Here is a 27,602-nt window from a genome sequence, read left to right as displayed (position 1 = left end):
TACACCCTTGACGTTCACTGGTCTAATCGACTGAACTGATCATGCGCCGATGACGCCAGACTACACCCGGAAGAAACGGCCCTCTGCATCGCAGAGCAGAAGAGGCTGTAGCCTGACGTCATCGGCGCATGCTCGGTACTAGGGATGTCACGATATCAGAATTTGGACTTCGATACTGATACTTTGTGTAGTATTGTGATACTCAATACCAAAACGATACTTTGCCAACAATAATAATAAAAAAAGTTCTTCTATTTTCTGATGTGAGGCGTGTGGTGTGATGAATTTTGAACCTCCATGTGCCTCACATTAATAGTAATTAACCCCATCGTGTTCTTCAGTCATAATGGACAACATTGGGTTAATGTGTGAGGTAAATGATGGGTAATAAGTGAAAGAAAGCAGTTTTTTTATTTTATAACAGTGTAAACATGAATGGCGCTATAAATGTGTTCTTACGATCACGACGATACCGAATGTGTATATTTTATGTATTGAGACTGTTTATTGTCAAAAAAAAAAAAAAAAGTGTTTTTGTTTAAAATTTAACTTCACCTATTTTTTTTAAACTTTAATGTACTGGCATATATCTATATACTGATAGTACACAGGCATATATCTATATACTGATAGTACACAGGCATATATCTATATACTGATAGTACACAGGCATATATCTATATACTGATAGTACACAGGCATATATCTATATACTGATAGTACACAGGCATATATCTATACACTGATAGTACACAGGCATATATCTATACACTGATAGTACACAGGCATATATCTATATACTGATAGTACACAGGCATATATCTATATACTGATAGTACACAGGCATATATCTATATACTGATAGTACACAGGCATATATCTATATACTGATAGTACACAGGCATATATCTATATACTGATAGTACACAGGCATATATCTATATACTGATAGTACACAGGCATATATCTATATACTGATAGTACACAGGCATATATCTATATACTGATAGTACACAGGCATATATCTATATACTGATAGTACACAGGCATATATCTATACACTGATAGTACACAGGCATATATCTATACACTGATAGTACACAGGCATATATCTATATACTGATAGTACACAGGCATATATCTATATACTGATAGTACACAGGCATATATCTATATACTGATAGTACACAGGCATATATCTATATACTGATAGTACACAGGCATATATCTATACACTGATAGTACACAGGCATATATCTATACACTGATAGTACACAGGCATATATCTATATACTGATAGTACACAGGCATATATCTATATACTGATAGTACACAGGCATATATCTATATACTGATAGTACACAGGCATATATCTATATACTGATAGTACACAGGCATATATCTATATACTGATAGTACACAGGCATATATCTATATACTGATAGTACACAGGCATATATCTATATACTGATAGTACACAGGCATATATCTATATACTGATAGTACACAGGCATATATCTATATACTGATAGTACACAGGCATATATCTATATACTGATAGTACACAGGCATATATCTATATACTGATAGTACACAGGCATATATCTATATACTGATAGTACACAGGCATATATCTATATACTGATAGTACACAGGCATATATCTATATACTGATAGTACACTGGCATATATCTATATACTGATAGTACACTGGCATATATCTATATACTGATAGTACACTGGCATATATCTATATACTGATAGTACACTGGCATATATCTATATACTGATAGTACACAGGCATATATCTATATACTGATAGTACACAGGCATATATCTATATACTGATAGTACACAGGCATATATCTATATACTGATAGTACACAGGCATATATCTATATACTGATAGTACACAGGCATATATCTATATACTGATAGTACACTGGCATATATCTATATACTGATAGTACACAGGCATATATCTATATACTGATAGTACACTGGCATATATCTATATACTGATAGTACACTGGCATATATCTATATACTGATAGTACACTGGCATATATCTATATACTGATAGTACACTGGCATATATCTATATACTGATAGTACACTGGCATATATCTATATACTGATAGTACACTGGCATATATCTATATGCCAGTACTTTAGCCTGTGTACTGATAGGTATGTCCTAACAACTGCCTATGTAAAAGTATGCCCTAACAACAGGAAATATGGTCAGACAGCCCTGGGGTCCTTCAATGCCTGCGCTGCCAATTCTCCCCCCCCCCCCCCCCCTAAATTTAGTACCCTTTCTCCACAGGTTTCCTACCACTGAGGAGTCGGCACGTGGGCCTTTTTCCTGCGTGTTTTTTCTAACCTACTCTATTTCCATCTCTAGTTCGTCTTCCTTCTTCATCCTTCCCTTCCCACTACAGCCCATCAAACACTAGCAAACCATTTCTTTCGCCGCTTGCCACAGGGAAAGCGACAGAGGCACAAACACTTAGATAACCGAATTCTGCAGCCCAGTATCTGGGGGATTAATGTATGTTACAGGTGTCCTGCCAATAAGAGGGCCGACTAGCACATCAAACTTCCCTGAACAGAAGGACAACTGCAGCCCACTGAACATCCAGATGAAGTCTCCATTACCACCCGGTGGAAACAAATCAATCCGCATAGTGGGCAAGGGAGCCAGCATCGCATACAGCAATAAACACAACAGAGCAACCCCGTAGCGGCTTAACATAATAATACCCAGTCAGACTAACTCCATGAGATGGATATGGAAAAGCCCTTTAGTGCTACAATATTGGGGGGGGGGGGATAAGGGAAGGGAAAAAAAGGGGTGGTAGGGGCAGGAGATTACCTATCAAACTAGCAGCACAGTAATCTCCGGGAAGTACAGCTAATAATTATACAGGCATGCCTATGAGAAATGAATTCGTATAAATTCAATGCATCAGATGGACTAGCAATTCACCATGAACAAATATTTAGAAGGGTTGCCGCACTAAGGTATAACCGCCTGTATGTAAGCTGATGGGTCGCTCAGCGCATCAACCTCCGGAACTCCACAGTCGTATCTTGTAGTATAGGACACAAGACCTCTGAGCGTCAGGGGAGGGAAGGTAAAAGAGGGAGGGATGGATGGAAGGTAAAGGAGGGAGGGATGGAGGGGGGTGCATAAAAAGGGGAGGGGAGAGATAGGGGTTGGAGGGGTTGGGAGTGATATGATGGGGAAGGGAGCTCAATAGAAACAACTGAGGCAGTAAGTGGTCAATAGCATCTCACCTCAAGATAATACAAAACCAAGAGCTTTGCACGTGTCTCCATAAAGAACGGAGTACAGCATAATCAATATGTCAATTGTACTGGCAAAACATAGTAACCTAAGATTTGGATAATTCTCATAGCATAAACGCAACATTATGTATAATCACTGAAAAAATCTCAATGCAGTAACCTGTAAGAGTTCAAAGACGTGGAGGCAGAGCATAACATAGGGATCCAATATGAAGCAAAAGTTCGAGTCGACTGTGCCGAAGAAGGAGCCCATTTGTGTTCCCCAGATAATGCCTCAGGTGGAACCCTCAGGGACAAATCCACGAGGGGCAAATGTGACACCACAGGAAGGGATCTGCTGATGAAAGGCTGTCTGGATTGTCTGAGGCGGCGTCACTGAGGTTGTTCAGGTCTTTCCAGAGCTAACCAGTCAGACTGGAAAAGGATCAATTTGTAGAAAGCGAAACAGATCCTCAAGATCCGAGAAATGGCGCAGCAGAAAAGAGTCTGAGTCTTTCTTGACAACCACATGGAACGGGTGGCCCCATCGGTAGGTAGCTCCCACAGCTTTAATTTTTTCTAGTAAGGGATGAAGGAGCCGTCTCATATATAATGTTCGTGGTGAAACATCTGGATATAGTGTAACCGTGCTACCATCAATAGCCAATATTCCATGTGACCAAGCTCCCCAAGCAATGGCATCCTTATCAGCGTAGTAATGGAGGCGGCATAGAACGTCTCGTGGGTTGGATGGATCAATTGGGCCGGGACGTGAGACCCTGTGAGTGTGGTCTATTAAGAAAGTCGCTTCTAGAGGTCTGCTGGTAAGTGTGTTGAAAATAATGGGGACCCTTGTAGATAGCTCATCTCGTGGGCCAAGATCCGGTAGACCTTTCAGGCGTATATTGTTCCTGCGTCCCGATTTTCCTGGTCATCTAATTGAAGTGCCAGGGATTGTAGGTGAGTTCTATTCACTATGGCTGCACGTTCCAAGGAGGCCTCTCTGGAGTCAATGGAAGCAACATTTTGCTCAGTAGTAAGGGCCCTAGAGTCTACTCTGTCCACCTCCACTCGCAAGTCTGATATAGCTTGCTGGTGGGATTGTTCAATCATGGTAACCGGGGAGTCAAGGTCTTGTCTGGTGGGAGGGCTTGTATCAGTGTCCTCAAAAAGTATAAATCAGCATGCATCCCCGACTGCTCTGTCTGCCCTTCTGGGCCACGAGGTACAGGTAAAATGGTGGGCGCAACCCCCACGGTGAGTATGCTGAGGTGAGATGCAGGTATTACCTCAGACTGCTCGTCACAGTCGATGGATCCATCATCAGTCACTGCAGGGAGGATCGAGGGCAGTAGCCGAGGCAAAGACGGGAAGACATCAGATGCCTCAGGAGACGGGAGCGTCGTCACTTCCGCCATTGCGGCCGAAAACCCCAAAGCTGTCTGCGACGAGGAGAGGTACCTGTCAATGCTGGTGCTGCGGCCCGAGGATCGGGGGAGGGAGCGAGAAGCTATAGGGCAAGCTCCCCTATGTTTTCCGGGCATCTCCTGCCGCTTATACCCGATGATTAACTGAAATATGTGCCTGCTTGCACGGAGCTCCCCCAAGAAGCGTGTTCACGGCTCCCTAAGCCACGCCCCCGAGTAACCCATTCTTGATTTCCAGTTTCCACTGACTCAACACCTTCAAATGTTCTAGGGATAGTGCCACTCTTTCCCCTCTGCTTGGCTTTTTTCCTTGAGACGCCCAATTTCGGATTCTCACCAAGCCTTGCAGTATCCTGTATTTTCTGCCAGTCTTGAGTAGTCTGACCTATCAGGACAGAGGAGTTCTCCCCTTCTATAAACCGCTGTTGAGCCTCCACCACTAGTACTGCAAACTTTCGGAAATCAGGGATCTCGTCTTCCTCGCGAGGTTCATCTCTGTTCCCCTGGGGAATCTCTGAGGTCACTCGGGACAAAGTGTCCGCGTGAGTGTTTTCTACTTTGGAGCGGTAACATATGGAGAAATCATATTTGGACAGGCGGGCACTCCAGCGATGTTCCATGGCGCCCAGCTTAGCTCGATCCAGGTGAGCCAGCGGATTGTTGTCAGGATCTTTGCCCCCGTCAAATACTCAGAAAACTTCTCCGTCATGGCCCACACCAGGGCCAACAGCTCCAAGCGAAACGAGCTATCGTTATCCGGATTCCTTTCATTGTCCTTTAAAAGAGTGGCTGGCAAATGTTATCACTCGTTCTTGTCTGTTTTGCTCTTGGGCCAAGACGGCTCCTAGGCCATGAAGACTAGCATCTGTGTACAAGTGAAATGGTAACTCATAATTAGCGTACGCCAGTATCGAGGCTGTAGTAAGGGCTTCTTTCAGTGCCCTTCTTGGCTTTCGGCCCAAGTGATCGTCTGTTTCTTGGGGCCTTGTGCTGTTCCACGTAGTAGTGTATTCAGTGGCCCGGCCCTTTTTGCGTAATCTCTTATGAAGCGCCTGTAATACCCTGCTAATCCCAAGAAAGCTCTTAGTTCCCGCAATGTTCTCGGAATCTGCCACAGCTGTACTGCAGCCACTTTGTTTCCAGAGGGTCTGACGCTCTTTCCTGATACATGTTTCAAATACTCAACCTATTTCTGGACAGTTTGACACTTGTTAGGCTCTATCCTGGTTGGCCGTATGCACTTGCCGGTATCCACTGACCAGGTCGAGGGATGAAAAATAACAGGCTTACCCAATGAGGACAAGGACTCCTTAATTCGAGGGAGTGGATAGGAGTCTCGTACAGTACAGGCGTTCAGCTTTCTATAGTCCACACAGAATTGTATAGAACCATCCTTTTTCTTAACCAGCAACACTGGGGCAGCCCATGGGCTCTGACTTTCCCTCACGACCCTGTCCTTTAACATCTGGGACATCTCCTTCACTTCTTGATATATCCGAGGGGGAATCTGTCTATATCGTTCTCTAATAGGCAATGTGACCCCAGTAGGGCTCTCCTGCTGGATACTGTCCGTGCAACCAAAATCATCTGCGTGGCGGGCAAAGGCCTCCTGGTTTCACCAAAGGAGAGGTCTAAATCTGCGCAATTTGCTCTGACGAGAAGGCACTCTATTCGGCATCCATTTGTTCAAAAATCACCTTCCCATTCCACTGAGCTCTGGGCTCTTCCGGATCAACAACTGATAAGGCCAGGGTCCACTGTGGTCCCTGCACTGGCATTAATTAAATTTTTTGTGGGTTTCCCACTTCAACAGGCTTAACACACACCTGAGCCAGCTGCATTCCAGCCTTGAGGGTCACTGCACGGTCGCTGGTATTTACACACCATACGGGTACTCTTCCATTTCGGACTACTACCAAGGCTCAGGACAGGACACCAAAGGATCAGTTCTCCCCATGGAATCTTGTATGGGCTTCACTACTACTTCCACGCTTTCCCAATGTCGGGATGACCCCACCTGCAAGGTCAACAGTGTCTCACACCCGGCCGATAAGGTTACTTGAGTCTTGACTGGAATTCGGATCTTCCCAATGGTGGAACGAGCGAGTGGACTCTTCTAGAGCCCACAACTCCGGATCAAGCACTGAAATACTTTCTGGATTGGTCGGTGCTCAGTTGTTAGTTTGTTTGTTTCCAATAGCTTGGTCCCTGTTTATTGAAGAGAATCTCATCCAAATCTCACAGTACATTCATTCCCAGCAATACTTGCAGGTTATCCCGGATGTGTTCCCTAGTTATGATGATTCCTTTTCTTCCAACATTTTATCCGCACCTCCGTATAGGCATCCATAAAATTCCTACGACATCGAGGGGCTGACCGTCAGCTGCAAAAATTCGGATTAGAAGTTCCCGGTCCATTGTGACTTGTCGGCTGTAGTGCCGATTTAAAATAAGTTTAGTTTAGTGGTTACCTGGGATACCGTGTCTACCAGACAATTAACCTCTTTCTCCGATTTTCCGCCCAAATCGTGGGTCATGCCGCGATTATATCCTCGCTGCAGGCTTCCCTACTCCTTCTTTCAACTCACCCCATCACCGCAGGGGTCTTCAGTTTGACGGCGGTTGTCTTCTCCTTGTGGGGCAGAACACCGCAAAGTGGCCCCATCTTTCGCAATTCCAACACCGTCCATTTTGAGGCGGGTCTTGCCTTCTCGGTCCCCTTCGGTCAGAACCGTCGTCTTCTGGTCCCTTTTGGTCGGACCTTTCTTCTTTTGGTTCCCTTTGGTAGAACCTTTTCTCTGCTGACCGCCCTCGGTAGGACCAATTCCATCTCGGAGGTGGCAGCGCTCTTTCAGAATTTCTCCCTAAAGGTGTGGGTTCTGGTAGCCTTGGACATACTTCTGCTGTGACCGGTGGAGTCTGCTTTTGCTGTAGTATTTTCACCTGCATTTCTTGCATCTTTTGTAACAATGTATATATCCCCTTTTCTATTGATAGGGCGCTGAGAGTATTGGGGGTAACACTCTGGTACCTGACTTCTACTTCGTCTACACCTTTTATCCTCACCTTGTTCTATTGCTTCCCCCAGAACTTGGGAATGGGTCATGATAGGGTTAGCTCGTACTCTAGTCTCTTGAGGTCCTTCCGGGTTGTGTGCTGTGTGCGTAACGCAGTCACGGTTATCACTTCGGCATATGTTTTCTCTAACCAGACTATAACCTGCTCCAATGACCGCCGTTCCTGCGGGGGCCGTAAAAGCACTGTCTGGCGTCTCCTTGTAAGGTCGCTAGTGCCGATTTCAACCAGCACGTCAGGGGCAACCTGATACATAGCTATTGCCGACATTTGCCTTTCTTTCCAGTCAGTCAATCTTATATTCTTTCTGTCAAATCGGGGTAGGTAGGTTTGTTCTGTCTCCCAAGGGCAGGGTTCTCCCACCATCTGACCCCTGGGCTGGGATCTTTAAATTCAGAAAAAGCTTGTGCGGCTCCCATTACTGTTGTTAATGCGTATCCTGTCGACTACGCCAAGTGTAACGTGGCTCTAGCGGTACCACAGGTAGTGAATACGCGTCAGAAACAAGGCTCACACAAGTGCAAAAATATAAATTATTTACTTAGGGTAGGGAAACGGGGTCCAAAATAATAAAAACCGTGAATAACAATTTCCTTAAAATAATAATGCTCAATAGAGGGGGATAAGTACTATCGGGTCTCAAAACCCGGGAGAAGCGATTCCCCCAAATACAAACTAAACAAGTGTTCCTATCTAACTTTTAACTACTTTACCTGGGTACAGTGTTGTGTAATGCACATCCCCTGCTTAAGCAGGCTTACGCAAACGTTGAAGGGATGTCTTCCACGGAAAACGTCCGTTCCACCGGTGTATTGACGAGGACTCCTTTTAACTTGTCTTTTGACGACCTTCTTCTTTTAACTTGTCTTTCAATATTCGGGGACGCTAAAACACATAGCGAATATACATGGTCCCATTGTATCAGGTATGCAGGCCTCTGCAACAGTACTACTCCTATTCGCTCACACACAGCGTTGACCCTGTCAGACTTTGGCTTCACTATTTCGCCGCTACACACTCCTCTGTCAGCGTCTCTCTCGCACATAGGACACCACAACTCCTCTTAGGCTACTCCTGTCTGACTTGCCACAGCTATCTTGTAATGTCTCGACACGATCACTGCTTCTCTTCTCTGCCTTACAGATCGCCGCCTCATCTTCCATTAAACCTCCTGCATCATCAACTGTCATCTCCCAGCTCGATCTGTGTCCTGAGCCACGCCTACTGGGCGGAGCCTGTCTCAAGCTTCAGAGTATCTTTTCCCTAGGCTGCAGTACCAGTGTAGCTGCCAGATGTGTCAGCAAAAACACACACAAACACAAGACTACCCCTTACAACTACGGGGTCAGGCGTGAATTCTGCTATTACACTGCCTGGTCCCTGTCAATCAATGAAAGGAGGGACGGACGGACTGGGGGAAGAAGACAGTGCATTTTGGAGCAACTCTGATGCCCTCGTTGCTCCAAAATTTCTGGTTATAGACTCCCTTTAATGGGACATACTGACTCTAGGCAAGAAACAAATAAAAATCTGTATTTGTCTACAGATATCCTCTAATAAGGCATATGCAGTCAATGGACATGAGCTATAGAGCAGAAGGCGGCTCTTACCATGTCATACTATCTATCGCTTGGCCTGCTACATTACTGGACATCCTCAGGCTGGCCAGATACACCAGATGTGTCACTTATATATCAGCCCACACCTGGACCCTTGCTATGCGGGCGATGCTAGTTGCACTCTGGGAGAGGGGGGGGTGTTTATTTACATCTCTTTGTCACTAGATAGCCTGAAAATAATTAGCTTTGATTAATATACGCTAAAGTTTAACCCCTTCCCGCCGCAGCCATTTTTCAGATTTTCGTTTTGTTTTTTCCTCCCCACCTTCCAAAAGCCATAACGTCTTTATTTTTCCGTCGATATAGTACTATGAGGGCTTGATTTTTGCGGGACGGGTTGTAGTGTCTCTCATAGCACCATTTATTTTGCCATATAATGTACTAGGAAACGGGAAAAAATATATTTGTGGGGTAGAAAATGAAAAAAAACACAGATTCCTCCATGTTTTTTTGCGCGCCGTTTTTACGGAACTCACTGTGCAATTACAACAACATGTTAACTTTATTCTCTGGGTCAATACTATTACGGCGATACCAAATATATATAGTTTTCTTTCTATATTTTACAAGTAAAAACCTGAGTGTAAAAAAAGAAAATGTATTTTGCGTCACCAAATTCCAAGAGCCACAACTTTTTTATTTTTCCGTTTATTAAGTGGTATGAGGGCTTATTTTTTGCAGGATTAGATGTAGTTTTTAATAATACCATCTTAGTGTAAATGCGACGGTTTGATCACTTTTTATTTCATTTTTTTGTGCAAGATTAGGTGAGCAAAAAATAGAGATTCTGGTGTTTTACAATTTATTTTTTTTACGGCGTTCACCGTGCGGGTTAAATAATGATATATTGTAATAGTTCAGACTTTTACGGACACGGCGATACCAATTATGTTTATTTATTCATTTTATTTCTAGGGGGAAAATAGTTGCTGTAGCAAACAGCCGACACCTGCATCGTATGGAGCGCGTTCACTCCGTGAGCCTGCTCCATACTTCCCCTACCCGACTTTGGCGTATGGATACGTCAAATGTCGGGAAGGGGTTAATATGTCAAATTTTAGGACTCATGTACAGGGCAAAGCCCTTTGTGGTGGAGTGCAGGGTACTTTCCATCTGTTGCCGTGTGGTGTAACCGTGAGGGTATGTTCACACGCAGATTCAAAAACGTCTGAAAATTACGGAAAACAGCCTCTGATTTTCAGCCGTTTTTGAAGCTGAAAACGTTTATTTGAGGTGTTTTTTGGAGCCGTTTTTGGAGCTGTTTTTCTATTGTTGAGATGCAAAACCGTTCAAAAAATGGCTCAAAGTGACATGTTCCTTCTTTTTAAAGGGCATTATTTTTCGCGCCTTTTTTTAAATCGGCGGTGTAAAAAATGCCCCATCTGAACGAAATACAGTTTTTCCCATTTGAATTTAATGGGCAGATGTTTGTAGGCGTTTAGCTACAGTTTTTTTCAGGCATATTTTGAGCCGTTTACGACCAGAAATATGCCTGAAAACACTGCGTACGAGCATACCCTGAGGAGTGCAATGCCTCTAGGCTTCCTACTCCCATATATTATTTTTTTTCTGGCATTTTAAACTACCGGAAAGAATGCATTTAAAACAGCCAGTGTTATTTAAAGAGGCTCTGTCACCAGATTTTGCAACCCCTATCTGCTATTGCAGCAGATAGGCGCTGCAATGTAGATTACAGTAACGTTTTTATTTTTAAAAAACGAGCATTTTTGGCCAAGTTATGACCATTTTTGTAGTTATGCAAATGAGGCTTGCAAAAGTACAACCGGGCGTGTTTAAAAGTAAAAGTACAACTGGGCGTGTATTATGTGCGTACATCGGGGCGTTTTTAATACTTTACTAGCTGGGCGCTCTGACGAGAAGTATCATCCACTTCTCTTCAGAACGCCCAGCTTCTGGCAGTGCAGATCTGTGACGTCACTCACAGGTCCTGCATCGTGTCGGACACATCGGCACCAGAGGCTACAGTTGATTCTGCAGCAGCATCGGCGTTAGCAGGTAAGTCGATGTAGCTACTTACCTGCAAACGCTGATGCTGCTGCAGAATCAACTGTAGCCTCTGGTGCCGACACGATGCAGGACCTGTGAGTGACGTCACAGCGTGATCTGGCAGAAGCTGGGCGTTCTGAAGAGAAGTGGATGATACTTCTCATCAGAACGCCCAGCTAGTAAAAGTAGTAAAAACGCCCCGATGTACGCACATAATACACGCCCACTTGGACTTTTACTTTTAAACACACCCACTTGGACTTTTGCAAGCCTCATTTGCATAACTACAAAAATGGTCATAACTTGGCCAAAAATGCTCGTTTTTTTAAAATAAAAACGTTACTGTAATCTACATTGCAGCGCCTATCTGTTGCAATAGCAGATAGGGGTTGCAAAATCTGTTGACAGAGCCTCTTTAATTTATTACAGCGGTTTTTGGTGGCGTTTTGTTTTATTTTTTTATTCGGTGTCGTTTTTTTTTCTGCTGTTTTTGAAGTTCTATAGAGAAGCTTATAAGAAAAATGCCATAGAAAGAAACACCACACCCAGAGCATGCTGCGTTCGTAAAAAAAATCTCCACTGACCACAAAAATGCAACAAAAACGCAGTGTATGTAGTTTTTTTTAAATATTTTACTATACTTTAATGTAACATCTGGCTGCACAAAAAAATGGCATGCAAAACGCTGTGTGTGGAACCATCCTTAGGGGAGAATGGCTGCATGATATGGCATGCAATGGATCCACTAGAGTAGAAGTCAGTGTTAAATGACCAAATTAATTGAGACGTGATAAAAAATAAAATGTCAAAGTAGTCCACACAGTAAGGAACTACTGAGTGGGCTACTGGTCATAACCAGGGCTGCCATCAGGAATTTCTGGGCCCCATACTGCCAATGAGTCTGGGCCCCCGCCCCCCTCGTTATTAGGAGGAGGGGGGGGTGAAATGTAAAGGGGCGGAGCAGGGCAGGGACAGGAGGTGGGTGTCGGAGGGCAAAGGGGAGAGACTAAGTGCCAGGGCTGGGAGAACTGAAGGTAGCAGTGGTAGCCAGGGGGGAGACGCAACCTCACAGGGGCTCTGTGTGTGTGTGTGTGTGTGTGTGTGTGTGTGTGTATATATATATATATATATATATATATATAGAATCTGTCAGGGTGTACGAGGGCAATATAAACAAAAATCATTGCACTGAAGCCCTATACACAGGAGAGTCACTCACCAAAATGTAGTCCCTAAGATCTCCCACCGCCATGGGCATGTCTGGATGATGCTTTTGCATTCTCTTCACACGCTGCACACACGTTATCTGTGTAAAAACCACACAACAAAATAAATTCAGACACCAAACCAGAAAAAAATTCAGATCCTAGACCAGACCTGTTAGGTAATTCAGACACCTTTCCACCAGACCCCTACCTGTGGCCAGAGTTTAGCATTTAGACTTTTATCTACAGGGGGGCTGTGTCTGGAGCTATCTACAGGGGGCAGTGTGTGGAACTATCTACAGGGGGGTGTGTGTGGTACTATCTACAGGGGGGTGTGTGTGGTACTATCTACAGGGGGGTGTGTGTGGTACTATCTACAGGGGGGTGTGTGTGGTACTATCTACAGGGGTTGTGGAGCGCTATTTACAGGGGTTGTGTGTGGCGCTATCTACAGGGGGCTGTGTGTGGCGCTATCTACAAGGGAGGTGTGTGTCACTATCTACAGGGGGGTGTGGCACTATGTACTGGGGTGTGTGTGGCGCTATGTACAGGCGGGTGTGTGTGGTGCTATCTGCAGGGGAGGGTGTGTGTGGTGCTATCTGCAGGGGAGGGTGTGGCGCTATCTACAGGGTGGGTGTGGCGCTATCTACATGGGATTGTGTGGTGCCATCTACAGGGGGCAGTGTGTGGCACTATCTACAGGGGAGTGTGTGTGTGGCGCTATCTACAGGGGGTATGTTTGGCGCTAACTACAGGGGAGTGTGCGGCACTCTCTACAGGGGATTCCTGTCCAGGAGGAGACCCTGACCTCACTGTCCATATATGGACAGTGACCTCAGGGGCTACCTCTAGGAGAGGCCAGAGTGTCGGCAACTCTCTGGCCGGGGATTCCGCTCCTGGATGGGTGAATGGCAGAGCAGGAAGCTGATACTTTCCTGCTCTGAATATGGCAGTGGCTGAGACACGTCTGGGACAGTAATTTGCCGGGACTGCATCTGTAGATTCAGGACAGTCCCTGTAAATTCAGGGCTGTTGCTAACTTTGCCTCCGGTATAAGCTTTCTCCCCCTGCCCAGGTATACTCTCTCCTTCCTCTACCCCTCCCCATGTATAATTTCTCCCATCCCTTCAGATATCATCACTTTTCACCCAATTATTCCCCCACCCCCCATTGTATAATGCCTCCTCCAGTGGAGGGATGTCACGATACCAGAATTTGGACTTCGGTACCGAGGCTTTGTGTAGTATCGCGATTTCGATAACAAAGCGATACTTTGCCAACAGTAATAAAAAAACAAAACAGTTCTTCCATTTCTTATGTGAGGCGCGAGGTGTGATGGTAAATTTAACCTCCATTTGCCTCACATTAATAGTAATTAACCCCATCATGTTCATCAATTATAATGGGTTAATGTGTAAGGTACATGATGGGGTTAATTACTATTAATGTGAGGCACATGGAGGTTAAATTCATCACACCTCATGCCCCACATTATTAAGTGAAAGAAGTTTTTATTTTATTTTTTACAGCGTACACATCATAAATGACGCAAAAAAATTGTTGTGCAGGTTATTACGGCCGCGCCAATACTGAATGTGTATATTTTATGTATTGAGACTTATTTTAATGTGTTTTGTAAAAAAGGTGTAGGTGTATATTTTTTTAATTTAACATTACTTTATGTTTTTACTTTATTTTTTAAACTTTAATGTACTGGTATATATCTATATACGGATAGTACACAGGCAGTTGTTAGGACAGACCTGAGTATGCCCTAACAGGAAATATGGTAGGACAGTCCTGGGGTCCTTCATTGGACCCTGGCTGTCTGCCCATATATGGTATGTCCCTCAATCGCGTCACAGGGATTCCTGCGACGCGATCCAAGGGGCATCCTCCCTTCTTATTTTCCCCTGAATGCTGCAGTCAGCTTTGATCGCAGCATTCAGGGGAATAGCGGAGGAGATGAGAGGTTTCTTTGATCTCTGCCTTTATAGAGTGGGACTGCGGCTGTGTAATACAACCATTGCCCCACCCCGCACGCGGTCAGCACGAGGTGATGCGGGCGGCGCTGCACTAATGAGCGGCGGTTCAGGCACTGAAGACAGAACATGTGGGGGTGTTTTGTAGTGCGCCCGCCATGTTCTGTTTTCAGTGCCGCCACTCATTAGTGCAGCGCTTGCCACATTGCATCATCCTGGCGGCGCGCACATGTCAGGACTCCGGAGCGGGGCCGTAACTGTATCACACAGCCGCAGCTCCGCTCTCATACATTCATGTATTACAATATTGAGCTGCGCGGCCGCACAGCTTAGTATCGAAATACATGAAATAACGGTATCGAACCGTTTGGGGGTGCACGGTATCGAAACCGTATCAAAGTTTTGATGCATCGTGCATCCCTACTCAAGTGCCATCCTCCCTCCATTATTATCTCCTTCCCACTCTAGCATAATTTCCCTCCCTACCCAATGCCATCTCCCTGCCCCCATTATCATCTCCCTGCCCCCATTATCATCTCCCTGCCCCCATTATCATCTCCCTGCCCCCATTATCATCTCCCTGCCCCCATTATCATCTCCCTGCCCCCATTATCATCTCCCTGCCCCCATTATCATCTCCCTGCCCCCATTATCATCTCCCTGCCCCCATTATCATCTCCCTGCCCCCATTATCATCTCCCTGCCCCCATTATCATCTCCCTGCCCCCATTATCATCTAACTCTACCCCCATTATCATCTAACTCTACCCCCATTATCATCTCCCTGCCCCCATTATCATCTAACTCTACCCCCTCCCCATAGAAAGCAAAAATCTTCCCCACGTCTGTATTAGTTTACACTGCAGCATAGGATTGTATCACTCAGCTCTACAACGGCTCTTGTCCTGTGTAAACAGAGGGAGAAGACTGGTTTATTGTCACATGTTACACAGGACGGGAGATAAGAGCCGCAGAGCTGATACCATCCTATGCTGCGGTGTTAACATAATACAGAGGGGGGTAAGATATTTACTTTCTATGGGGGCAGGAGGAGATTTTTTCAGGAGGCTCCGGGCAGCAGCAGCCGGACACAGACATAAGTTAGTACTCACTGTGTCAGAAGATGAAGACGACGACGACGACTGCTGCTGCTGCTGGACGTATCCTCCGAGGCTGAGCTCATAACTCCCGCTGCTGTGATGTCTCCTCCCCGCACGATGTCACGCTGTTGTGGAGGAGGAGGGGCGGGCACATCTCACTCTCCAGCGGGCCCTTACGGTTATTCTGATGTAATGAACGGGCCCCTGCTTCGTGATGGGACCTGTTCCTTTCACCGTAATGAAATCGTAAGAGCCACACTGCCGTGAGTATATTAATTCCAGCGGCAGAGTGCGGGCCCCTTTTTTTAAAATTTATGCCCGGGCCCCTCACTGCAGTACCCCCAGTACCCCCCTGATGGCGGCCCTGGTCATAACATCTATACCATAGTATAGTACATTGTAGATAATCTGCAATGGTAAGTCCGGAAACAAGTTTAGAACTAATGAGTTTGACCATCATAGTAGAAAGACATTAATGGCAGGGTAACCAGGAAATGAAAACCAATTAAAAAACCATGCAGATACACAATGAGGTAAAGAGTAGCGATGTGCCAGGAGCCCACTTAGACCTAACACGTTTCGCCACCAGGCTTCGTCAGGGAGAAAGATAATGGCTCAAGGGAAAAAATAAGGGGTGTGTATGTATATGTATGAATATGTCTGCATATATATATATATATATATATATATATATATATATATATATATATATATATATATATAATTAGATTTACCTGAGGCATGGTTAGAGCGATCGTGATTACGGACCGGAAATGGTCTAATGAGAAGCGGTCAGACCACATGCCAATAGAGAACATTGTAGAAATACAAGAAGATCGGCAGTAAATATAAAAGCCACAATGATTAGATGAGGTGAGTGTCAATCAAATGCTACAACCGGAAGAAGGGCAATGAGAAAACCTCACATACTGCATCCGGTGCGGGAATAAAACGGAAGTGCATCATGAAGGAAAGCCTAGGTAATTGGTCGGGCAGTGCATCCATCAATGACAGAGGGCGGTAACTAAAACATGTTCTCATACGAACAGTGGGAGGGAGTGGAATACCTCCGTGCCAAACGGGGCATGCGCAGCAAAGACAGCAGTGCCGGCACCATCCGGGAAGGGGAAAGGAGGAAAGGAATAAAAACCGGATATAAAGGCACTATATAAATGGCAAATAGCGAAGAAGCAAAGTTTGCTATTATAAGAGTGATATAATAAAGTATAAAGTGATGAGGCAGGGCAAACAGCAATAAATTGAACATAGTTCATAATAAGAACAGTGTAAAAAACAATACATAATGATATGCAATATACCAGTAAAATACAGAACAGTGACCGTAAAACAAATCATCATAATAGAATCCTACACGTACGTGGTTCATGTGAATGAGGCAAAAGGTGACTGAGTATATGAACAATGATGGAGAACAACTCCAAATAAATGCCCTATATAGCCCTATAAATCCCTAGATTTGAATCAGTGATGTGTACATATACATAAAAAGTATGAGTAAACATATTAAATCAGAGCTTGTAACAATAGAACAAACAAGGGAAAGAAGGGAATGGAAAGGAGGGAAGGAAACGCTGTTCAAAATTATTTGACGTGCAGACAAGGTATAGCAGCAATAAATTGAATGTAATAAAAGCAAAAGTGAATAATATACAGTATAGCATAAAGTACAGTGACAATAAGCAAGACATCATAATAAAATCATAAACACACGTGGTTCATGTAAGTGATGCAAAACAAATGTGTGGACTCCTTTTAAATTTTATTTTGAAGCTACTATGTGTATTTTTTTATCATGTCTCAATAACAAACTATTTTATTTGAAATGTTTGGGTCATTTAACACTGAACGTTCGCATTGGTGTGTAAGTTATGACTTTGATGTTTGACCAGTTATATTATTGGGGCACATTCTCTTTGGTGTTATGGAGTAGAAGTCAATAGCACAACCACAATAGTCCATTCAGTGAGGGGGAGCACAGCGGTCAACGTCCCGGTTATGGACGTTTTACACTGGTCAATGATCAGGTGAACAAGTGTTCGCATGAACATTCTGCCCTATTTTCACAGAACAATGATTGGGAATAAGATCAGTCGATGAGTGAGCAAACTCTCATTCATCGGCTGATCGGATTTTCGATGCGGCCAGAAAAATGGTCACTAGTCGACAGCGTATCACCCTGTGAATGAAAGGAGATGTGCTGCTGACATGATGCAAATGTATGGGGACAAACGATCATAGTAACGATCATTCGTCCCCATGCTAACAATCATTGCTCCGCTTGAATGGAGCATACAAGCGCTGATTGTTGGGCTGTATTCTCAATCTACGATTGTTTAACCGCTTAACGACCGCCAATAAGCCTTTTCACGGCGCTCTGACATAAGCCGGGTACGGGTCTCCGGTGCTGGTTAAAGCGGGTGTCGGCGGGCTAAAGACAGCCGGACACCTGCACTAACGGGCGGGATGGATTTCAACAGTCATCTCACCCGGTTAACCCCTTAGGCTGGGTTCACACGAGCATGTTACGTCCGTAACGGACGGAACATATTTTGGCCGCAAGTCCCGGACCGAACACACTGCAGGGAGCCGGGCTCCTAGCATCATAGTTATGTACGATGCTAGGAGTCCCTGCCTCTCCGTGGAACTACTGTCCCGTACTGAAAACATGATTACAGTACGGGACAGTTGTCCTGCAGTGAGGCAGGGACTCCTAGCGTCGTACATAACTATGATGCTACGAGCCAGGCTCCCTGCAGTGTGTTTGGTCCGGGACTTGCGGCCGAAATACGTTCCGTCCGTTACGGACCGAACATGCTCGTGTGAACTGAGCCTTAGATGTGGCGCTCAATAGCGAGCGCTGCATCTAAGTAGTTTTGGAGGGAGGGAGCTCCCTCTCTCACCCCATCGGCACCCGGGCAGCTGGGGGCCTAACAAAAGCCCCCAGGTCTGCCTGTAATGGATGCCTGCTAAGCCATGCCTGAGTCAGTTTTACAATAACAGGCAATAATACGCTGCAATACAGAAGTATTGCAGTGTATTATAAAGCAATCAGAAGATCGCATAGTGAAGTCCCCCAGTGGGACTAAAAATAAGGTTATCAAAAAGTTTATTAAAGTTAATAATAAATAAATAAAAATTCCAAATAAAAAAAAGGAAAAACCCACTTTTTCCCATATAAAATACTTTAACCCGTTAGTGACCGGCCCATCGTGTTTCTACGTCGGTCACTAACGGGCCTTATTCCGATGCCATAGACTTTTTACGTCGCGGCATCGGAATAAGTAAACAGAGCAGGGAACTGTCAGATCTCCCTGCTCTCAGCTGCCAGAGGCAGCTGAGGGCTGGGAGCGTCCCTGCTCTGCCGTGTGAGATCGATTATTAGTATCGATCTCACACGTTTAACCCCTCAGATGCGGTGCTCAATAGCGAGCACCGCATCTGAGTGGTTTTGGAGAGAGGGAGGGAGCTCCCTCTCATCCCACCGACACCCGGCGATACGATCGCCGAGTGTCTGTGTCTCTAATGGCAGCCGGGGGTCTAATAAAGGCCCCCAGTGAATGCCTGCTAGATCATGCCGCAGGCATGACCTAGCAGATGCCTGTCCGTGTTAAACGGCCAGGCAGTAATACACTGCAATACAAAAGTATTGCAGTGTATTATAAATGCGATCGCAGAATCGCATATTATAGTCCCCTAATGGGACCAGTAAAAAAGTGAAAAAAAAGTTTAATAAAGTTAATTTAAAAAAAATGTGAAAAAAAATGAAAAACCCAGCTTTTCCCCTTACAAACTGCTTTACTATTAAAAAAACAAAATAAAGTTAAAAAGTTACACATATTTGGTATTGCCGCGTCCGTAACGACCCCGACTATAAATCTATTACATTATTTAACCCGCACGGTGAACGCCGTAAAAAATTTAATAAAAAACTATGGAAAAATTGCTGTTTTCTGTGTATACTGACTTAAAAAAAAATGTAATAAAAAGTAATCAAAAAGTCGCATCTACTCCAAAATGGTACAAATAAAAACTACAAGTCGCCCCGCAAAAAAAAAGCCCTCATACAACCGCATCGGCGAAAAAATAAAAACGTTACGGCTCTTCAAATATGGAGACACAAAAACAAATAATTTTGAAAAAAAAGCGTTTTTACTGTGTAAAAGTAGAAAAACATACAAAAACTATACAAATTTGGTATCGCTGCAATCGTAACAACCCGCTGAATAAAGTTATTGTGTTATTTATACCATACGGTAAACGGCATAGATTTAGGACGCAAAAAAGAGTGGCGAAATTTCAGATTTTTTTCTATTCCCCCCCCAAAAAAAGTTAATAAAAGTTAATCAATAAATAATATGTAGCTAAAAATGGTGCTATTAAAAAATACAACTTGTCCCGCAAAAAACAAGACCTTATACAGCTATGTCGACGCAAAAATAAGAAGGTTATAGCTCTTGGAATGCGACGATTGAAAAACGTAAAAAATAGCTTGGTCATTAAGGTCCAAAATAGGCTGGTCATTAAGGGGTTAATATGAAAAAACAAAAATAAAGATTAAACATATTACGTTATTTAACCAGCACGGTGAGCGCCGTAAAAAAAATAGATAAAAAAACTGCCAGAATTTCTGTTTTCTGTTCATCCTGCCTTTTAAAAAAATGTGATAAAAAGTGATCAAAATGTCGCATGTACTCTGAAATGGTACCAATAAAAACTAGAAGTCGTCCCGCAAAAAACAAGCTTAAAACATAGCGATACAAAAACAAGTAATTTTGAAAAAAAATTGTTTTTACTGTGTAAAAGTAGTGAAACATACAAAATCTATATAAATTTGGTATCGCCACAATTGTAATGACCCACTGAATAGAGATATTATGTTATTTATACCACACAGTAAACGGCGTAAATCTAAGATGCAAAAAAGTGTGGCAAAATATTTCTTTAATTACCCTCCCCAAAAAAGTTAATAAAAGTTAATCAATAAATTATATGTACCCCAAAATGGTGCTATTAAAAAATACAACTTGTCCTGCAAAAAACAAGACCTTATACAGCTATGTTTACAACAATAATTTTTTTTTTGCACAGATTCTGTGAGAAAAAGACCTGTGTGTCTCGCGAGATCACGCTGTAAATGACAGGTTACAGCGAGATTATGCTTGCTCTGCTGTCAATCCTACACAAACGTTACCGAATTTTCGGGATTGTGTATAGACATCCCGTCCTGGCTAGCATGAATGTCTATTCACTGTCAAGACACTTCAGTAACGTTAATGTGTCAGTATAAGATAGCACATAGTGAACAACGCAGTGTCACTATGCACTGACTGAATGTAGAGAAGTGTATGATGCTGATTGGTCAGCGTCATACACTCCTCTGTACAACGCCCACTTGGTCTAAAGTAAAAACACGCCCAGTTGGGCATTAAACGAATTAGCATAAAGCTAAAATCGCTCCTAACGTGGTAAAAATAGATTGTTTTTCTAAATAAAAAAACACTGCTGTCACCTACATTATAGCGTCCATCTCTTTATGTAGGTGATAGGGCACTTATAATGTGGTTCACAGTCTCTTTAAAATGAAAAATATGCTGGAAATAGATCACTCTGTGTGTAATGAATCTCTATAATATGAGTTTCACTTTTTGAATTAAATTACTGAAATAAATTAACTTTTTGATTATATTCTAATTCATTGAGGTACGTACGTGGACTTCTTTTGGTTTCATCTCATGTGCTTATCCTACAGGACTCCAGTGTCTTAGGTGTTCTCGTATTGTTCACTCCCGGTTTCCACCACTAGATGTCGCTAATGCTTTATTACATTGCAACGTGTATTATTCCATCCATTTATCTATGTATTATATTATCTTATGATGATCTCTTCTACCCCTTCTGTGAATATGGTCCTGCTATTTGCTGTTCTTTGGTTTTTCTCCCTTTCCTTCACTTTGCCGTACTGAATTTCCATTATGAGAACGGTGCGCATGCGCAGTACGCTTGTACTGTCAGCCTCCTCCCATTATGTGTCACGTGCGCGTATGAGCATTTGTGATTCGGGGATGTCGATGTAGCGAGTTTCAAATTAACAGTGTTGTCCAGCAGTGAGTATTGTCTTCCTCCCACTGTAGTCCATATTGTTTTTTGTACACCTACCACACCACTAATGTTTACTACATGGTTTCTCCACATCACCAATGTATATACACTTGATTAAAGTGCTCTCTGTGTAGATGTTATGACCACTATAACTGTATCACCTGTTGCTTATTTTAAGTTTATGCTAATTCACTGATTATATCGCTATATTGGATTATATAAACTCAACTTTGAATGTTCGTCATCGCTTGACAAAGATCCCATTGAGTGGGATCGAAATGTTGCTTGCCTGTAGGATGATTAAAACACATCACATTTTTCACGTATTTCCTTGGAGTGCTGTCTCTTTTTATTTTTATTTTTGTATTTACAAGGGTTGTTGGCCTCAACCCAGGAGATTTTGACCTCTTCAAGAAAAGCATTAGAAGATAAACACAATAGTTTCCTGTCAGTTGATCCTTTTTAAAGAGGATCAGTCACTACTTTATTAACTTCTTATCTCCTAACTAATCTAATAGGCGCTACGATGCTGATAATGTGGCTCTAATAGCCAAATAGGGGGTGACTCTTTCTTTTCACTCTGGGCAGTGTAATGTTTTCTGTATGACGCTGTCCAATCAGCTTAAAGAGGCTCTGTCACCAGATTTTGCAAGCCCTATCTGCTATTGCAGCAGATAGGCGCTGCAATGTAGATTACAGTAACGTTTTTATTTTTAAAAAACGAGCATTTTTGGCCAAGTTATGACCATTTTCGTATTTATGCAAATGAGGCTTGCAAAAGTACAACTGGGCGTGTTGAAAAGTAAAAGTACAACTGGGCGTGTATTATGTGCGTACATCGGGGCGTGTTTACTACTTTTACTAGCTGGGCGTTCTGACGAGAAGTATCATCCACTTCTCTTCACAACGCCCAGCTTCTGGCAGTGCAGACACAGCGTGTTCTCGAGAGATCACGCTGTGACGTCACTCACAGGTCCTGCATCGTGTCAGACGAGCGAGGACACATCGGCACCAGAGGCTACAGATGATTCTGCAGCAGCATCAGCGTTTGCAGGTAAGTCGATGTAGCTACTTACCTGCAAATGCTGATGCTGCTGCAGAATCAACTGTAGCCTCTGGTGCCGACACGATGCAGGACCTGTGAGTGACGTCACAGATCTGCACTGCCAGAAGCTGGGCGTTGTGAAGAGAAGTGGATGATACTTCTCATCAGAGCGCCCAGCTAGTAAAAGTAGTAAACACGCCCCGATGTACGCACATAATACACGCCCAGTTGTACTTTTACTTTTCAACACGCCCAGTTGTACTTTTGCAAGCCTCATTTGCATAAATACGAAAATGGTCATAACTTGGCCAAAAATGCTCGTTTTTTAAAAATAAAAACGTTACTGTAATCTACATTACAGCGCCGATCTGCTGCAATAGCAGATAGGGGTTGCAAAATCTGGTGACAGAGCCTCTTTAAAGCTTCACTCCCTTCCCTGCCCAGCAACACAGCCTCATCATATAGTATACAGCTTCCATTCCCGGCTGTATTCAACTGGTGATATCTCCGGTTGTGTCACAGCTAGAACTGTGATCCTGGTGTCCTATGAAAGATTAGAATCTCCTCTTTCATATTCCACCAGTTCTAGGTGGTCCTCAGTCGGAGATATAGCTATTTGAAGTGATCCTCCAGCCTCAGTTTCTCACACTTTTTCACAGGCTGTGAGGTAGCTCCACCCCGGAGAATCGCTGGTGTTGACGCCCCCTTAGCTAGTATGGGCTCATTTGCATATTTAGAAAAATGCTCATAACTTTTAAAATAATAAACTTTTTGGGACACGGTTTTCACTATTATTATCAGTGTGACAGCGCCTATTAGATTAGCTAGGAGATGGGGTATTTATTACTAAACCAGTGACAGAGCCTTTTTAAATTGACTGTTAATGTGTTTATTTTGGGGGGAAATAGGGGTGTACACTGAACTAATATTCCTCATGGCAAAGTCTAATATGGGCCCCACCCCCCACTAAGACTGCCGACAAGCTGTTTTTTATGTATTACTGTTAGCCATAATAGTATAACATAGGGGGTAGCTCTGTTAATCCTGATGTGGCGTGCCAATTTCTCTCCCCCGTGCGGCATGTTACAGATTTATTAACAGGGTGCACTTCCTGTTGATAAATCTGGCTGAAGCTAAAATGCCAGGTGAGACGTTACCCAATACTTTTCAAAGAATTACAGGGGAGGTATTGTTTAACAAGAAAAAGATTCACTCCGCACGATTCAGAAGCCTCCACAATCTATTGGAACAGGTGCTTCATAAATATCGTGCTCATTCTGAACACCATTTTTTTTAAATGCATTTACATCAGAGCACTCACAAAAATACATGAATAAATCTCCCCCTTAGGTCTTATTCACATGAACGTGTTTCTCGTCAGTGTTTTGTCCATTTAAATAGTTGACCGCACACTGAACAATGCAATTTAATGGGGCTATTTACACATCCGTGTTATTTCACGGAGCGTGTGTTTATTGCGTTAAACTCACCGGATTAGACTCGCCCATTGAAGTCTATGGGAGCGTGAAGCACACGGATGACATCCGTGCGCTGTCTGTTTATTCACACAACCGCTGCTAAAGAAATGCAGAGGAGAAACGCGGGCGACACACAGAAACCACACTGACAGTCCTATGCATGAAAAATGGCCTGTTTTTCCAGACACAAATTGGACACCCCTGTGTGAATAAGGCCTTACAGCTCTAAATCCTCTGCTTCCCTTTACACAGTCTATGATAAAACTGGCTGCCTGCAGCCAACACTAGGGGGAGCTTCATACATATGAATTTCTACAGCTGCCATTGAACCTAATGCAAGCTGTAAAATTCTCTATTCACTGAGCTCCCCCCAGTGATGGCTGCAGGAAAATGCTTTAACTGTATTTTGAAGTTAGAAGTACGGAGCTTGGCCCCATAGCAGTATTGTGGTCTGTCTCTATGGGGAGTACGCCACTCGGGGGAGATCCTCTGAGCCGGTCTGTTGCTCTGTTCCTATTAATGTATATGTAGATTCCTTCTACAAGTGTCAGTGATACCAATTATAAGCCTATTAGGCATTGTTACAACCTCTGTGAGAATTTCCTTTTCAGGGTACACCCTGCCATAATATCTGTATTATGTAATTGTTTTTTAATGATGACACCTACAGGGAAGTGACAGAGCATTTCATTTTCCTGTGGATTTATTTGCTTGGCATGTTGCCTGCAGAGGTTTCTGTAATAACCCATCAGATGACGGTATATGGTCAACTTTGCAGACTAAACTTGAGCACTGGATATGGACTCCGCATCAAACTTTGAAGTTTGTCAAACTGCTTTGTATATTTACCATAGTCCCAAAAGTATATTTGACACCGTGTTTAGAAATTATTATTGGGATGTCTTTCAGGTACTAAGATATTCTAACTGCCCCATCAACAGCAATGGATGCTCCTTGGCGCCAAGGTGGCAGGGGGCGAGCAAGAGGTCGTGGCGTTTCTGTAAATGGTGGTCCTTCCCCTGCTCCAGGACCAGTATCCGTGCCTGTCAGAAATGCTGCCTTTTCAAGTGGCCCTTGGTCGGGTGCTGGTAGAGGAAACTCTTTCTATGCATCTGTCAGTAAACCAGTTTATTCTGTGGACCGGAAAAGTGAAGTTAAAGGTAAGCTTTCTAGTCATTTGAAACGTCTTCCACATCTTCTGAGGAGGTCTTAGCATTGTCCTTCATGTTCTCACTTTTGCAAAATAGCAGTTATATTCTTGTTGGCCTATTTACACAAAGTAGTTGACAATAACCGATCACTGAATTCGTGTCCTTAAGATCATTGCTTATATCTTACATTCAATCAAATGCATGAAAACTTTATGTGTAAATGATGCATGTTCTAATGAATGAAATTTGTGATCTTTATTGTCGGTAAGTTTCCTTCAGAAATGCTCAGAGTTGTCTAGATCTGATTATATTCAGGTCAAGTAAACAAACCTTTACGCAAGTGTATACCTCTAAAATACGTTTTTATATAGGTCAACCTTGTTTATTTGGTGACAGAGGTGCCTTTCACACTGCGTATTCCCTGCGTTTGACGTGTGCGTTGAGAAAGCTTCCAACGCATAAGTCAAACATACCTATGTTCTCCCATTATACCGATGGTGGTCAAAAGAGTGTCCTTTTGGCCTCTGGCAGACGGTATATGTCGGAGATTAAAAAAAAATAAAATAATTTGCTAGATAGAATAGTGTAGTCTACTAGGCTATTCTATCCAGAGGCATCCCGCAAGACAACGTAAACATCGTGGTATACTTTTTTTTAACATGGGAGCCTATGGTGACGGATGCCAATCTATGGCATCTGTCACAGGCGTCAGTTTAATGTATATGTGATGAGATTTTCAGGCCAGTTTTCTCACCAAGGTATACAGCACATGCCCAATAATTTTTGACCACTTTCCAGCACAGAACCATTCAATAATCCGGACTGTAAAAGAGGGTGGTCACACGTCGTAGTCAAATTCCACTCTTTGCCATGATTATTACAGCAATAAACGCATGTATTGACAGCAACTTATGAACACACCTTCGAAAGACGAAATACAGAACTGAAGACGCCTGTGATTAAATAACAATACACATTTTCACGGTTATAGAGGACTTTTAAATACATCTACAGTCTTATTTCTATTTGACCATCATACATGTGAACAATATGATGGTCAGATCAACTTTATTTGAACACTTGCTCCAAAAACATAAATGACATCCCCTCTTAGATAGTTTGTAAAAAGTAACTCCATGTTTATAATTGGACATTGTTGGACTGTGTAGGGTCAGTCCCCAACAGGTAACACCCGGTTGACAATTTATTCATTCATTTCTTGGAGGAACAGCACAACACAGAGTTCTAAGAAAAGATACTTCAGTAATGTTACTGTATTTCATGGGGAATACAATTATTTACTAAAACAGACATGTCAGGAGAGGTCCTCTTTTATTGGTCATGATATATTGTACTAGTGTTTACTGTTTTCATTTTTCACTTTGCTTTATGTTAATGTGGTAATTGTATACTTTCTTTTCAGCGGAGACCTCTATAAAGAGGTTTGAAGATATTAAGAAAGCCAACCATGCAGTAGTTAAGAAACTTGCAGATAATTACAGTTCTTCGGATGATGAAGATGATGGTGATGGAGATGAAGATACTGAAGGAAAACAGAAAAGGATATTAGCTTTAACGTTTACAACATATACAGATCAAACCGGTAACTCATTTCATTCTACTACAGAAGGGTCCTGGGTACCAGATAGTCCAACTAACTTTAATCCATTCATTATAAATCTGATATCTATTAATCTATCTGTCTGTCAGATCGGTCTTTCTATCTAGATATCCATTCAGTGCTGCACCTGGGGAAATTCCCTGCAGTCCGGTATGCAGCATCGTTCACGCAGCTACAGGCAGCGTTTTCCATATAAACAATACATTAGAGAATTATCATTAGCAGTTCTGTCATATATTTGAAGCGTTACCACAAAGGGTATGTTCACACGGCAGCCTCTGTTACGTCTGAAATTACGGAGCTGTTTTCAGAAGAAAACAGCTCCGTAATTTCAGACGTAATGGCATGTGCAGGCGTTTTTCGCTGCGTCCATTACGGACGTAATTTGAGCTGTTTTTCCATGGAGTCAATGGAAAATGGCTCCAATTACGTCCCAAGAAGTGACAGGCACAAATGACCGTCGGCACAGAACATCGTA

At 43.2% G+C, this 27,602-nt stretch overlaps 2 protein-coding genes across 3 annotated transcripts in view; one reads left to right on the top strand and one right to left on the bottom strand.

The window, feature by feature from the left end:
- The window catches only part of LOC142750570 (uncharacterized), a 30,194-nt gene extending 21,214 nt beyond the window's left edge, over positions 1-8,980 (bottom strand). The window contains exon 1 of the mRNA XM_075859577.1: positions 8,510-8,980. The gene's annotated coding sequence lies outside the window, so the exon portion shown is untranslated. The remainder of the gene's footprint in view (positions 1-8,509) is intronic.
- Positions 1-27,602, top strand: part of NFXL1 (nuclear transcription factor, X-box binding like 1) — a 121,147-nt gene that overhangs the window by 1,351 nt on the left and 92,194 nt on the right. For both annotated transcript variants that reach the window (XM_075859561.1, XM_075859555.1), the window contains exons 2-3: positions 25,262-25,512; positions 26,927-27,106. In XM_075859561.1, coding sequence (XP_075715676.1) covers positions 25,296-25,512; positions 26,927-27,106 — 397 coding nt within the window. In that variant the 5' untranslated portion in view covers positions 25,262-25,295. The remainder of the gene's footprint in view (positions 1-25,261; positions 25,513-26,926; positions 27,107-27,602) is intronic.

Source organism: Rhinoderma darwinii, chromosome 1, assembly GCF_050947455.1.
Source record: "Rhinoderma darwinii isolate aRhiDar2 chromosome 1, aRhiDar2.hap1, whole genome shotgun sequence".
NCBI classification, from domain to species: Eukaryota; Metazoa; Chordata; class Amphibia; order Anura; family Rhinodermatidae; genus Rhinoderma; species Rhinoderma darwinii.
This window is presented reverse-complemented; position numbering and strand designations above follow the sequence as displayed.